At 41.2% G+C, this 12,406-nt stretch overlaps 1 protein-coding gene across 2 annotated transcripts in view; it reads left to right on the top strand.

Annotated features, from left to right (window-relative positions):
• The window catches only part of LOC140650763 (nuclear cap-binding protein subunit 1-like), a 55,875-nt gene that overhangs the window by 28,714 nt on the left and 14,755 nt on the right, over positions 1 to 12,406 (top strand). For both annotated transcript variants that reach the window (XM_072859496.1, XM_072859495.1), the window contains exons 14-18: positions 4,448 to 4,522; positions 5,598 to 5,701; positions 6,477 to 6,599; positions 7,877 to 7,979; positions 10,799 to 10,892. In XM_072859496.1, coding sequence (XP_072715597.1) covers positions 4,448 to 4,522; positions 5,598 to 5,701; positions 6,477 to 6,599; positions 7,877 to 7,979; positions 10,799 to 10,892 — 499 coding nt within the window. The remainder of the gene's footprint in view (positions 1 to 4,447; positions 4,523 to 5,597; positions 5,702 to 6,476; positions 6,600 to 7,876; positions 7,980 to 10,798; positions 10,893 to 12,406) is intronic.

The following is a 12,406-nucleotide window of genomic DNA, read 5'->3' as shown; positions in this document are numbered from 1 at the left end:
GGAACATAGTGAAATCACACAAGCTTTGTTTCCTCGGGAAAGCAGTCTAACCAACAGAGCAAACACTGCTTTAATTTTTCAGAGAAGCCATTCAAAAAGTTACCTTATGAAGATGGGATTCCTAAGATTGCTAATGGCCAATAAGGAAATAGTGATAGACTGGCTCCTTATCTTCAAATTGTGTACACTGTAAAACATGAAAGTCTAAAACAGTCTGCTGACTAGGGAGTAATCTGCTGGTCAGCTGCTGTGGGTGATGCCTGTTTAGCTGGTAAGCAGAAATGCAGCTCCCAGAGTACAGAAAACAGAAGTAGTTAGAAGGGCAGTCAGCACACCAGGGAGCTCCAGACAGTGTGGGGCTGTACAGCAGTGGTGGTGATGCGCCACAGGGCTCTGTCCCCAGCACTGGTTGGAAACAACACCCTGGTAAATTAAAAGTCTTGTTCCAGATGGAGCTTTAGAGGAAGAATGTTGCTGTCGAGGTCTGGGGCTGCAGGAATTGCCTGAAGCAGGAGGTAGTGGTGGTTTTGCTTGTGGGAGGTGTGCTCTAGTCAAAGAGCAGAGTTGCCAGGTAAAGGAGCTGTGTAAGGAGGTGAGCAGGCTGTTGTAGCATTAGGGAAGGCAAAGGGATCAACAGGGTCTGCACAGAGACCTTGCAAAGACCAGAGCCTGAACCACATAGTGCAAGGAAGAAGGGACAGCAAGAAGCTACGCTTAAACCAGTGGTGGATGGAGATAGCCAAGATGAGGGAGGCCGGAGACTTGTAACTTCTGGAGCAGGAGAAAGGCTCCTTCTCCTTAGGATCTGCCCTTAGATCTGAACTTATAGGATCAGTACAGTCCTGTAATAGCTAATGCAGGGGAACAGGCTCTGTAAGGGAGGCTTCAGAGCCAGCTGGGCATGAATTGTGCATTAGCACCAGGAGGTAGCAGCGGATGATAATGGTTGGAGATCCCTTTCTGCAGGGGATGGAGGCACCCATCTGCTGACCAGACATGCTGTCATGGAAGGTTTGTTTCTTGCTAAGGGCCCATATCCAGGATGGTTGTGGAGAGACTGTTAAGACTTGTCTGGCCCTTGGACTATTACCTCTTGCTGCTCATCCATGTGGGCACCAATAACACTGCCAGGGGAGACCTGGAATATATCAAGAGTAACTACAGAGCTCTGGGGACAAAGGTGAAGGACATGGGTAGTATTCTCAAACCTACATGAGGAGTGGATGCATTCTGTGAGTTAACAGCTGGCTGCATGGCTGGTGTTGCAGGCAGCACTTTGGCTTTTATGACTGTGGGTCCCTCTGAGGAATGAGGATTGCTAGGGAGAGCCAGGATCCATCTGACAAGGTGAGGCAAGAGCATCTTTGCCAACAGGCTTGCCAACCTGGTGAGAATGGCTTTCAATTAGGTATGTTGGGTGATGGAGTTCATACCATGAAGTGACATGAGGGAATGGAAAATGGGGTGGAAAGTACATGGGGTGGGGTGATGGGAGCGAGAAAGCACTTGGAAGGATAAAGCAGGACAAAAGGGCCCCCTTCAAGTGCCTGTGCACAAATGCATACAGCCAGGGAAACAAACAAAGTGCTAGAGCTCTGTGTGCAGATGAAGAACTGTGATGAGTAGCTGAGCTGTGGTGGGAGAGCTCATATAACTACAGTTCTGTAATGGATGGATTCAGACTCTTCAGAAAAGACAGGCAGGGAAGAAGAGGAGGGGAGTTGCCCTCTATGTGAAGGACCGGATTGAATACATGGACCTCTTCTATGGAATGGGCAACAGGCTGATTGAGAGCTTGTTGGTCAAGATGGGAGGAGAGGCCAGTGAGGGTGACATCATGGTGGGAGTTACAAACTACCTGATCAGGATTAGAAAGCAGTCAGTCATCTTTAAACAACTGGAGGAATTCTCTGGATCCCAGACCCTGTTCTTTATGGAGGACTTAAACCTCCCTGACATCTGCTGGAAGGGCAACACAGAGGGATGCAAGTAGTCAAGGAGATTTCTGGAGGGTGTCAGGAATAACTTCTTGACACAGGTACTGGATGGGCCAATCAGGAGTGACACACAGCTGAATCTGCTATTCACTAACAAGAAAGAACTGGTTGAGGATGTGATAATCAATGGCAGCCTTGGCTGTAGCGACCATGAAATAGTGGAGCTCAAGATCCTGAGGGGAGTGAGGAAGAAGAGTAGCAGAATACAGACCCTAGACTTCAGGAGAGCAGATGCGATCTTATTCAGGGGACTGGTAGGGAGGATCCCATGAGAGACAGCTCTGAAGGGCAAAGGAACTCCAAAGAGCTGCCAGGTCTTTAAGGACACCCTCCTCCAAGTACGTGAATGGTCTATCCTGATACTCAGGAAACCAAGTAGGCCAGCTTGGCTAATCAGGGAGATCATAACTGAGGTCCAATGCAAAAGGATGTGCACAGGAGGTGGAAGGAAGGACAGTCTACAAAGGAGGAATTTGGAAACATTGCCTGGGCATGCAGGGATGGTATTAGGAAAGCCAAAGCTCAACTTGAATTGAGATTTGCAAAGGACATAAAGGGCAATGAGAGCTTCTGCTGCTACATTATCAGTAAAAGAATAAACAAGGAAAATGCAGGCCTGCAGCTGAATGGGGCAGATGATTTAGTGACAGCAGAGGTAGCTAAGGTACTCAATGCCTTTTTTGCCTCAGTCTTCACAAACATGGTCTCCCGAGTCTCTGTGCTTAGAGATAGTGTTCAAGGAGGAGAAGAATTACCAGTAGTGGAAGAGGATCAAGTCGGGAATCTCTTGAGAAATCTCAATCCATACAAATTCATGGGACCAGATGGGCTGCACCTGAGGGTGCTGGGAGAGCTGGCCAATTTCATTGTGAGGCTGCTCTCTATTGTCTTTGAAAGGCTGTGTAGATCAGGAGAGGTCCCTGATAACTGGAGAAAGGTAAATGTTGCACCCATTTTCAAAAAAGGCCAACAGAACAATCTGTGGAACTATAAGCTTGTCAGTCTCACTTTGGTCCCTGGGAAAATCATGGAGTGAGTCCTCTTGGAACACATTTCTGAGCACAAGGGATAAGAAGGTGACTGGGAACAGTCAGTATGGGTTTACCAAGGGTAAATCATGCCTGACCAACCTCATTGCCTTGTATAATGAAAGGACTAAATTTGTGGATGAGGGGAGAGCAGGGAATGTCATCCACCTTGACTTTAGAAAAGCTTTTTACGTGGTCTCCTACAGCATCCTTGTATCCAAATTGGATTGTTATGGTCTAGATGGATGAAAGCCTGTCTGGTTTGTCAGGCTCAGAGGGTAGTGGTTAATGGTTTGTACTCTACCTGGAGCCTGGTTACAAGTGGAGTACTACAGGGGTCAGTCCTGGGACCTGTCCTGTTTAAGATCTTTATCAATGACCTGTAGGGGACAGAATGCACCCTCATCAAGCTTGCAGACAACATTACATTTGGGCGTGCAGTTGATATGCTTGAGGACAGGGCTGTCATTCAGAGGGACCTATTCAGGCTGGAGAAATGGCCTGAGAGGAACCTCCCAAAATTCTACAAGGACAAACGCAGAGTCCTGTACTTGGAATGAACTAACCCCCTGCAGTGGTGCAGGTGGGGGACTGACTGGCTGGGGAGCAGCTCTGCTGAAAAGGACTTGGGGATCCTGCCTATTGTCCTTAGGCTAAACACAAGCCAGTAGTGTGCCTTGGCAGTGACAAAGGCCAAACAGTATCCTGGGCAGTGTCAACAGGAGTGCATCCAGTAGATTGAGGGAAGTGATTATTCCCCTTTACTTGGCACTTGTTAGACTTCATCTAGAGTACTGTGTCCAGTTTTGGCCCCCCCAATACAAGACAGACATTGAGAAACTGGTGGGAGTTAATCAGAGGGCCACCAAGCTGGTCAGGGGTCTGCAGCATATGCTCTATGAGGAGAGGCTGAGGGAACTGTGCTTGTTCAGCCTGGAGAAGAGAAGGCTTCAGGGGGACCTAATAGCAGCCTTCTAATACCTACGAGGAGGTTACTGAGAGGATGGGGCCAATCTCCTTACTGAGGTGCATGACAGGAGGATGAGAGACAGTGGCCATAAATTCAAACAGGGGAGGTTCCATCTGGATATAAAGCAAAATATTTAATTGTGAGGATAAGCACTAGAGCAGGGGCCCAGAGAGGTTGTGGCATCTCCATCCTTGGAGGTTTTCAGAACTGATTGGACAAAACCCTTGAGTGACCTGGTTTGAATTCATTGTTGACCATGCTTTGAGCAGGAAGTTGGAGTAGGTAGCCTCCTGAGATTCTTTCCAACCTGAATGATTTTCTGAATTGCGATTATCCAGTGAATGTTCCCTACCTGTTGTATCAGACCAAAACAGATTAGAACACAAATACATTTGTTAGAAATTATCGTGTGGGGTTTTTTTGGTTTTTGTTTTTTTGGGTTTTTTTGATAGGTCAGACTGTCTTACTCAGGACCTTGAGAAGCCCAAATCCAAATTTGTGAGAGAGGTTTTGGAAAAATGCATGAGGTAAGTAAGACTTCCGAACATCTTGCTTTTGTAGTTACGTTAAATTGAAGTTTGGTCATTGCTTCTAGGTAATGATGCATTCCTTTTAATGTGGCTCTTGTCTTAAGCATACATATTTTCTCAGTTAACTTTTTTAGCTAAAGTCTGTTCTGTTGTCTTGCTCAGTTTTGTTATAGTGTATCTGTTGTAGGGCACTGCTTTTCCTAGTGGACTGGGGGACAAATAGGTGGAGCAAGTGGAGGTGACATCCCACTTGTTCATGCTTCTAGGTACAAATTAAGAAGGCTTTACTTTTTCTGCTTGGGGGTAGGTAAAAAGAGTTGACAATAGAGCAGGCAGGGAAGGAAAAAGAGTTCAGGTAATTTGCTGGAAAACAGTGGTTATTCACAGAAATACGGGGGTTTATTGTATCTAGTTTAAGATAAATAAGTATCTTGATTGTTCTGGGCATCTCTGATTCTCATGGACCTTAAAAAGAAGCTGCAAAAGCACAACAGCTGTCAGGATTGGGCTAATGATTGTGGAAATGGGAGGTATAGGAGAGTGCAAGAGCAAAATATTCAAAGAACCTATGTAATTTAGTATTTTACATGGAAAAAGCTTACCTGTTGTTTTGCAAGAGTTTAATATACGAAGTGTGAAATTGTTGTGCTGCAATGTTTCATTTTGTCTGTGGGTCCTTTTGATTTTACTGCAAATTTAGTAGAGGAATTCAGTGTTTGTAAGGTAAGTAAGATGGAAGGTAAAATGAAGCCATTTGGTTTAATCTTTTTTTTTTTCTTTTTCCTCCCCCCCCGCTTTTAATACCGGTATTTTACCAGTTGTCCCTGTAGCATCTTAGACTTGTGTGAGGATGAAATTCTAGTATTAAGCATCTACTAGAAAGTTTTGATTAAGTTAGCTCTTGCTATCTGTCAGGAACTACCATTGCATTGAGTAAACTTTTTGATTTTTTTTTTTTTTTTTGCACAGTCCAAATTAAAAAATAGGAAAAATACTTTAAATCAGTGAGTTGAGTCAGCCCTGATGATGATATGCCATTATAATTCTACTGCTGTGAAACTTACTTTTGTAGGCTTTCCTACCATCAGCGAATAATAGACATTGTTCCTCCAAGCTTTTCTGTCCTCAGTCCTGCAAACCCAGTGTGTATTTACAAATATGGAGATGAAAGCAATAGTAAGTATTTAAGTTACTGAAATTTCAATTCCAAGCAAATTGTTTTAAAGCAATGGAATGTCCTAGCTTGAGTGTCAAGTCACTTAACTTCATGAAGAACTCAGCTGAAATAAATATGCTTGATTTTGATCTAGTGCTATGTCCAGATCTTTCTAATCTAAACCTTTTTTTAAAAAATAAAAAACAGTCTAGCTGTATGAAGTTAAATCATGCTGAGGTGACTGCAGTCTAGGTGCTACAGCATTGCTTTGGTTTGCCAGGAGTCTAAAAAAAGAAAATTTCATTTATTTCCATCATTCAGGCAGAATACTGTGCAGAAATGAATGTAGCAAAAGATAATATGGACTTGTTTTTGAATGAATGGGGCACTTAACAATAAAAGATTTTACTAAACAAATTTGGTTTAATGATGCAAGCAGAGAGGCAGCAAATCATGTGAAGGATCTGTCATTATCAAAGGCAGAGATAAGTGAGAAAATGCAGGTAAGTAAGTATTGCATTTTCAAGAAGCTGATGGAAATTAGAATGGAGTTTTAATTAGGGGAGTTATTCCCCCCTCAACTCTGAAGGTGCTAGAAAAGGGCTTGAATGTGTGAAGAATAGGAAACCCACTGATGAATTTTATGGAATGGTCATGTGGACAGTGGTATTGGGAGCAGCAAGTTTTGGGGTAGCTGGGAAGTGTACATGCTTCTCTGAGAAACACGCTGATGTAAAAATATTCATTCCATCCTAGACTTGAAAAGGATTATATGAACTTTCTGTTTTCATTTAGGGTCTCTTCCTGGGTATACTGTAGCACTCTGTTTAACGATTGCAATTAAAAATAAGGCCAGTAACGATGAAATCTTCAACATTTTAAAAGATGTGCCTAATCCAAATAAGGATGACGACGATGGTAAGGACATCTGATATTAGGCATTGCAAGGTTGTCATTAGTTTTGCATCTAAACCATTTTGCTGTCTTGTAGTTATGGTTTCTGCTGCTAATTGAACTGTATGCTTTCCTTTCTAATAGTTGGTTTCAGTTTAACAATAAATGGAAGTAACATACAATTGTCAGTGTTTCTTCTGTTCTTGTCATGTACAGAGACAGGTCTGTTCTAGTTAATAGAAGCAACCTGGCCCTTGATGTGGGTTCTGCTAATTATCCACAGAGGTGGCATGAAGGATTTTTAATGTTTTTCTCTGCCTTCAGCATTAGAGCTCTTTTCATGGTGTCAGCTTTGTCCCAAAGATCCAGTGCTTTTGCCCTACTTAAGAGCTTGCCTCCTGTTGATATAGTCCCATAGCAGTTAAAGCTAGCACCCTGACTATCTTAGCTTTCCCTAGATCTAAATGAAACTGGCATTCTCACAGTAGGACTTTGCTCAAGTTCTTTCCAGCTTTGCTGTTGGTCCAGCCACACCTAATGCTCGATTTCCAAAGCCAGTGTGCTCTTGGGGTCTGAATGGAGTATGAGCTACAGGTTTGAGGAGTGATCTTAAAAACATAGGGACAGTTTGGGTAATACTGCAATACTTGTAAGTGTTCTGTTATGCAGGCACAAGGGCAGCAGTGAGTCTTTTTTTGCTTGAGAGCCAGTATTGTTTTCCTGGATTTGCTATAAAGACCACATAGTAATCGATGTTCCTTTTCTTACCCATTGTTGCCAGCAGGTCTACAGCAGTGTCCAGGGGATTCAGAACCATTCACCTCAAGTGTCCCACATCCCCTATGCACAATTGGTGCCCCCCTTCCCCAACCGTTACAAATACCCAACCTCTGTATTATAATCATCTGCAGCTTCCTCTCTTCTCATCCATTCCCCCTTTCCCATGCTCTATGGCCTGCCTTGTCTCCAACCCAATGCAGACTTCTGCAACATCTTCAGCTGTTGTTCCCTGCTTCCCTCCATCAGCGCTGTTAGATGCCACTAGCATAGCTGTCTCTCTGCTGCTATTTCTCATTAACCTGGAACTATTTCTACATGTTTTCTCCATGACAGATGGAAGTCCCAAGATCTGCACCTTTTAGAAGATATTTACTAACTCCCTGTTCAGCCTTGCAAAATCCAGTCGCTGAAACTTAATTTATTGTTTTAATTCATTTTACAAAAATTATCTTTAAAGATTTTGGAGCAACTTAAAACCTCTACTTGAAGTACTTATTGTTTTAACTTTAAATAACTTGCAGATGAAGGATTCACCTTCAATCCTTTGAAAATAGAAGTTTTTGTACAGACTCTGCTCCATCTAGCTGCGAAGTCTTTCAGCCACTCCTTCAGTGCTCTGGCTAAGTAAGTGTGGTATGTGCATTATGTTGGGGCTTACAGAACCATTTCATTCTGACAGTGAAGTGCCTGATAAAATAACTCATCTACAGGCTTCAGTAACATTTTAGATGCTACACAATGTGATGTGATGGTGTGTTTTGGGCAGAAGCAGTAACACTACTAAAAGGAAGGTAATGTGAAAACTAGGTTACATAGCTGAATGGAGTTATTAACAAGACCATACACATCTTAAGCATGTTGATTGCATTAGGGTGAGGGTTCTGTCTGCTTTAAGTCTCTTGCAAGTATAAAGATACATATCAATTTGGGGTTTTCCTGTTGTCACATCTGGGTATATCGGTGTTCTTCACCTGAGCATGACTCTGAGCACATCCTTGAATGTCTGTGATTCAGTTCCTAATTCTACCAGTAGCCCTGTAGGGGTTCTAAAATAGAGACTGGTACTCAGTCACTGCACAAAAGCAATTAGGTCTTTCCTGGAGTTTAATGTTGGCAGAAAGTGCGAGAGGAAACGCACATCTGTGCAGTGGAGATTGTTGTAAATGTCTGTTATTGAAATAAAACAAAAAATCTTTGTAGCTTTCTCAAATGCAAATGTTACTCCTGAAATTGAGCTGAAATAAATCCCCTTGTACCCTTCATTGTAGCCTATAAAGATGTCCTTCAACCCAGCTCTCCCCTTGCTTTTGTTACTAACAAAAGGTATTGCGCTATGAGTTAGTTGCCTGCACAATCATACTGCTGTTGGGTTGTGCTGTTGTGTTTAAATCAATCAATAGCATGCAGGTTAGTTGGTTTAAAAGAACAAAACAAAACAAAAAAATAAACAGGGAGGAGATAATTTGTGTGGCAGTTAATCAATTCATTAAGTGTGTAGATATTTCTGTATGTGACTCCTAATTATGAAAATTTAATCTACCTAAAATATAGAGTTAATAGGAAATCTTAAGTAATCTTTCTAACAAGTGTGGTGTGTTATGTTTCTTTCTGCATACTATTGCAAAGTCTTGAGAAACACCCACTGTGTAATGAAAAATATCCTAGGTAGTGTCCGGATTAGCTACTTGCAAATCTATTGCATCCTCTTAATGATAGTTTCTAAATCAAACAAATGAGGCACTCTGTCTATACTTTCCTTTGAAAGATGAAAGTTATTGCTCAAGCCACCCGTTCTCTGTTTTCCGTTTCATTTGCATTACTGAACTTTATTTAGACTTACAAAGTCCATGAGACAAAGAGCTGTTACCTGACTGGAAGAAAAGTTGGAGCTGAAAATGGTCACAGTGCAGCAGATACCTTATTGCCTGTCCTGGAGGTGCTTGCAAGTGCTTGACTGCTTTGTGATGCTAATGAATTTTATGTTTAGAAGACCCCAAAGAATAATGGGAGAGGAGTACTGCAGCTGGCTTTAAAATGTACTTACTGTAGTTTGCCCTGCTTTTTTTCTCTCACATCAAGCCTTACCTATTCTTCCTTAACTGTCCAACAGCACATTATGCTACTAGTATCTGAAGTGCTGGGAAGCCACCATAGAGTGGATCAGGTGGTTTGTTTCTTTGCTGTGTATTCTGTATTCCAAAGACTGATGCATATTTAAATGTACAAAGCCATATAGCTTATGCATGGGGGGAACCTTTCCTAAACCCCTTTGGCTGGCTCCATCTGTGAGTTCACAAGCATAATGCACTTTGGAACATCACAGAGAAGGAACAGCTGGTAGATTAGTTCATTTTAAAATTAATCATTTGCTGAGTGTCCTGAGGAGCAAGTGATATTGCTTCATGTTGAGTGACTGCATACCTCCCATGACAGTATCATGTCTTCTACAGTGTGTTGCAACAACCAGTATGACTCAAAATCAGTTAAGTTGGTGTTTTAAAAAAAAAAAAAAAATTTTTTTTAAATCAACCCACAACTTCTTAAATATACGTAAGCAATATAAAATTTATTCTAGAATATTTTTGGAGTGCATGCTCTTAAAGACATGCTTTAACTTCTAGAGGATTGACTGCAACTGTTTAAGCAAAATGAGATGAAAATAACTTTTTTTTGACACTGCATACTTGATGCTGTTAAACTGTCTCAGTATGAAAGAGGTGGTCGTGTCTTACTGAATTATTTTTCTATTTATACAACTTTATATACTTTACAAATGTAAAAGCTTGATTTTTGTCTGCACATGGAAGATTTATGATGACGGTTTATAAGAAACGATGGTCACTAGCCAGTTACAGTCAGTAACATAAGGAGCAGGACTCTGTGTATTCAGAGCTATAGTGGTTTCACTGATGCATATCAACAGTGATATCTATAAGGTCAAAAGGAGCCATTTAAACTTTATAGCTACATTACATAAACTGGGCTGCGAATACTGACATAGGAGTCAGTTTAACTCTACTGAAGTAGATGCTCTCAGTGCTTTCCTCAGTAGAGGGGAGACGGAATAACGGTCTATGGTTATGGAAACACCTATCAATAGGCAAAGTCCAAGGCACAAAATGCAGCACATTTCACTCTGCCTGCATATACATAAGCACACTGAGCAGCAGAGTTCTCTCCTGCATTTAAAAGCATGAGAACTGTAGCCTAGCTTTGAGGAGTAAGTTTGCCCCTGAGGCAGGGTTACATTGCTTTTAGGAGTTGTCTTGTCTCTGCAACCTTTTAAACTCAGGACAGTTCTATTTGTCAGGGGGTAGCCTTTCCAGAATTGTTGCAGATTGGCCAAAAGAAAATGTTGGGACCATCTAAACCGCTTAGTATGTGTCTCCTGCTTCATTGCCCTGATCCTAACCCCTCCATTGACTACTTATATTTCTTTAAAGGTTTCATGAAGTCTTCAAAGTACTTGCTGAAAGTGATGAGGGGAAACTCCATGTCCTGAGAGTTGTATACGAGGTTTGGAAGAATCATCCGCAGGTAAGAGCATCAATGGCAGATATTGAAGTTTCCACTCACAGAAAGTCATGTTAAAATATAAAGCATTATAATTTCCTTTGTTTACTTAAAAATACTGTCTATTGTCTATTTGTTTTTAAAAAGAATTGAAGTTGTGTTTACTACTGTTAAGTGCCTTAAACTGGACATCAAATTTATTCTCTATCAGTGAGACTTTCATGTTAAAAGTTCAGTGTAGAAGACTTTCAGCTTTGTGCTATGCTCTGGTTTACAAGAGAATAACTTAAAAACCAAACCAAATCAAACCCAACCCAACCCTGTTTTTCTTCAAAATTTCAATACTAGAACAGCATTCTCGTGCTTTATGCTTTTTAAGATGTAGATCTTGTAACACAGAAGTAGGCTGAAGAGAGAACCTGGTTAGCAGGTTAGCAGGCAAAAAGAGAGAACCTGGTTATTTAGCACTTGTGTGGTTTTTCACTAGCAATCACAATGAGCCACAAAGACCAGGTTGGAATCAGTGTTATGCACAGACAGAGCAAGTAAATCTGCTCTCAACCAACGTTCAGAACAGATTTGTCTGTGACGCTACCATGGTTAAAGTTCATTCCTGAGTCTGATGAAATAATGTGCTGAAAGAACTATGAAAAATACCTCAGTTGTTTAAAACATGCAATTTCTTTACAGCAGTTGTTGTTTCCCCATGTTGTCGTAATTTTATAAATGGAGATCAGTAAGAAACTTGTGTTCAATTTTTCTGCATTAGTTATTTGGATACTTCTCCCTGGTATGTTTGTAATATATGATATTATGTCTGGAAGTGATTGGTGCCTCAGTTGCATGAGCCAGACTTCCAAAAGTAATCTCATTAAGTGCTGGAGAATCCTTGCATCTGCTACTGGGCCTAAGGCCCATTTTCTAGGGTTACTAAAAGATTACTTTTAATATTCTTAAAAGTCAGGTCCTGAAAGAGAGGTAAGATATTGTAAAATAGCTTCTTAAATAAAAGCATCAAAAAAAGCAGAGATTAAATATATATATACACATTCCTACCTGAAATATCAACCTTTAAAATATGGATGGTCACAGCCTCAACTGTTTTCTGGGGGCACAAAGGCTTTGATGTCATAAAGGAAAACTTTAACATCAAGATTGAATACTTTCACAAATTCCTATGTCTGTGTTACATGAAGGCTCAAACTAGGTAATCTGGATAATGCCAGGAAGAATTTCTTAAGACAAATGAATATAGGAAGCAATCTTGGAAATTGAGAAATGAGTCATGAGTTCTCGGATTCATTTTGTTAATTTAGTTTTCTACCTTAAATTGAGCTTTGTTACACTTCCCTATTTGAGAATGGATGATTATGAGAATAAATATGTTGCAGGTTGAGTTTCTTGGGTATTGTGGTGTAGAGTACACGAATAATTAAGATGGGCCCTTTCTTCTGAATGGCACAAAGCTGTTCTAATCACAAGATAGTTTTTGTAGCTACCTGCTTGATTTTCCCACAAGCCTCATCAAGGTAGGGTCC

Source organism: Ciconia boyciana, chromosome 4, assembly GCF_034638445.1.
Source record: "Ciconia boyciana chromosome 4, ASM3463844v1, whole genome shotgun sequence".
Taxonomy (NCBI): Eukaryota; Metazoa; Chordata; class Aves; order Ciconiiformes; family Ciconiidae; genus Ciconia; species Ciconia boyciana.
This window is presented reverse-complemented; position numbering and strand designations above follow the sequence as displayed.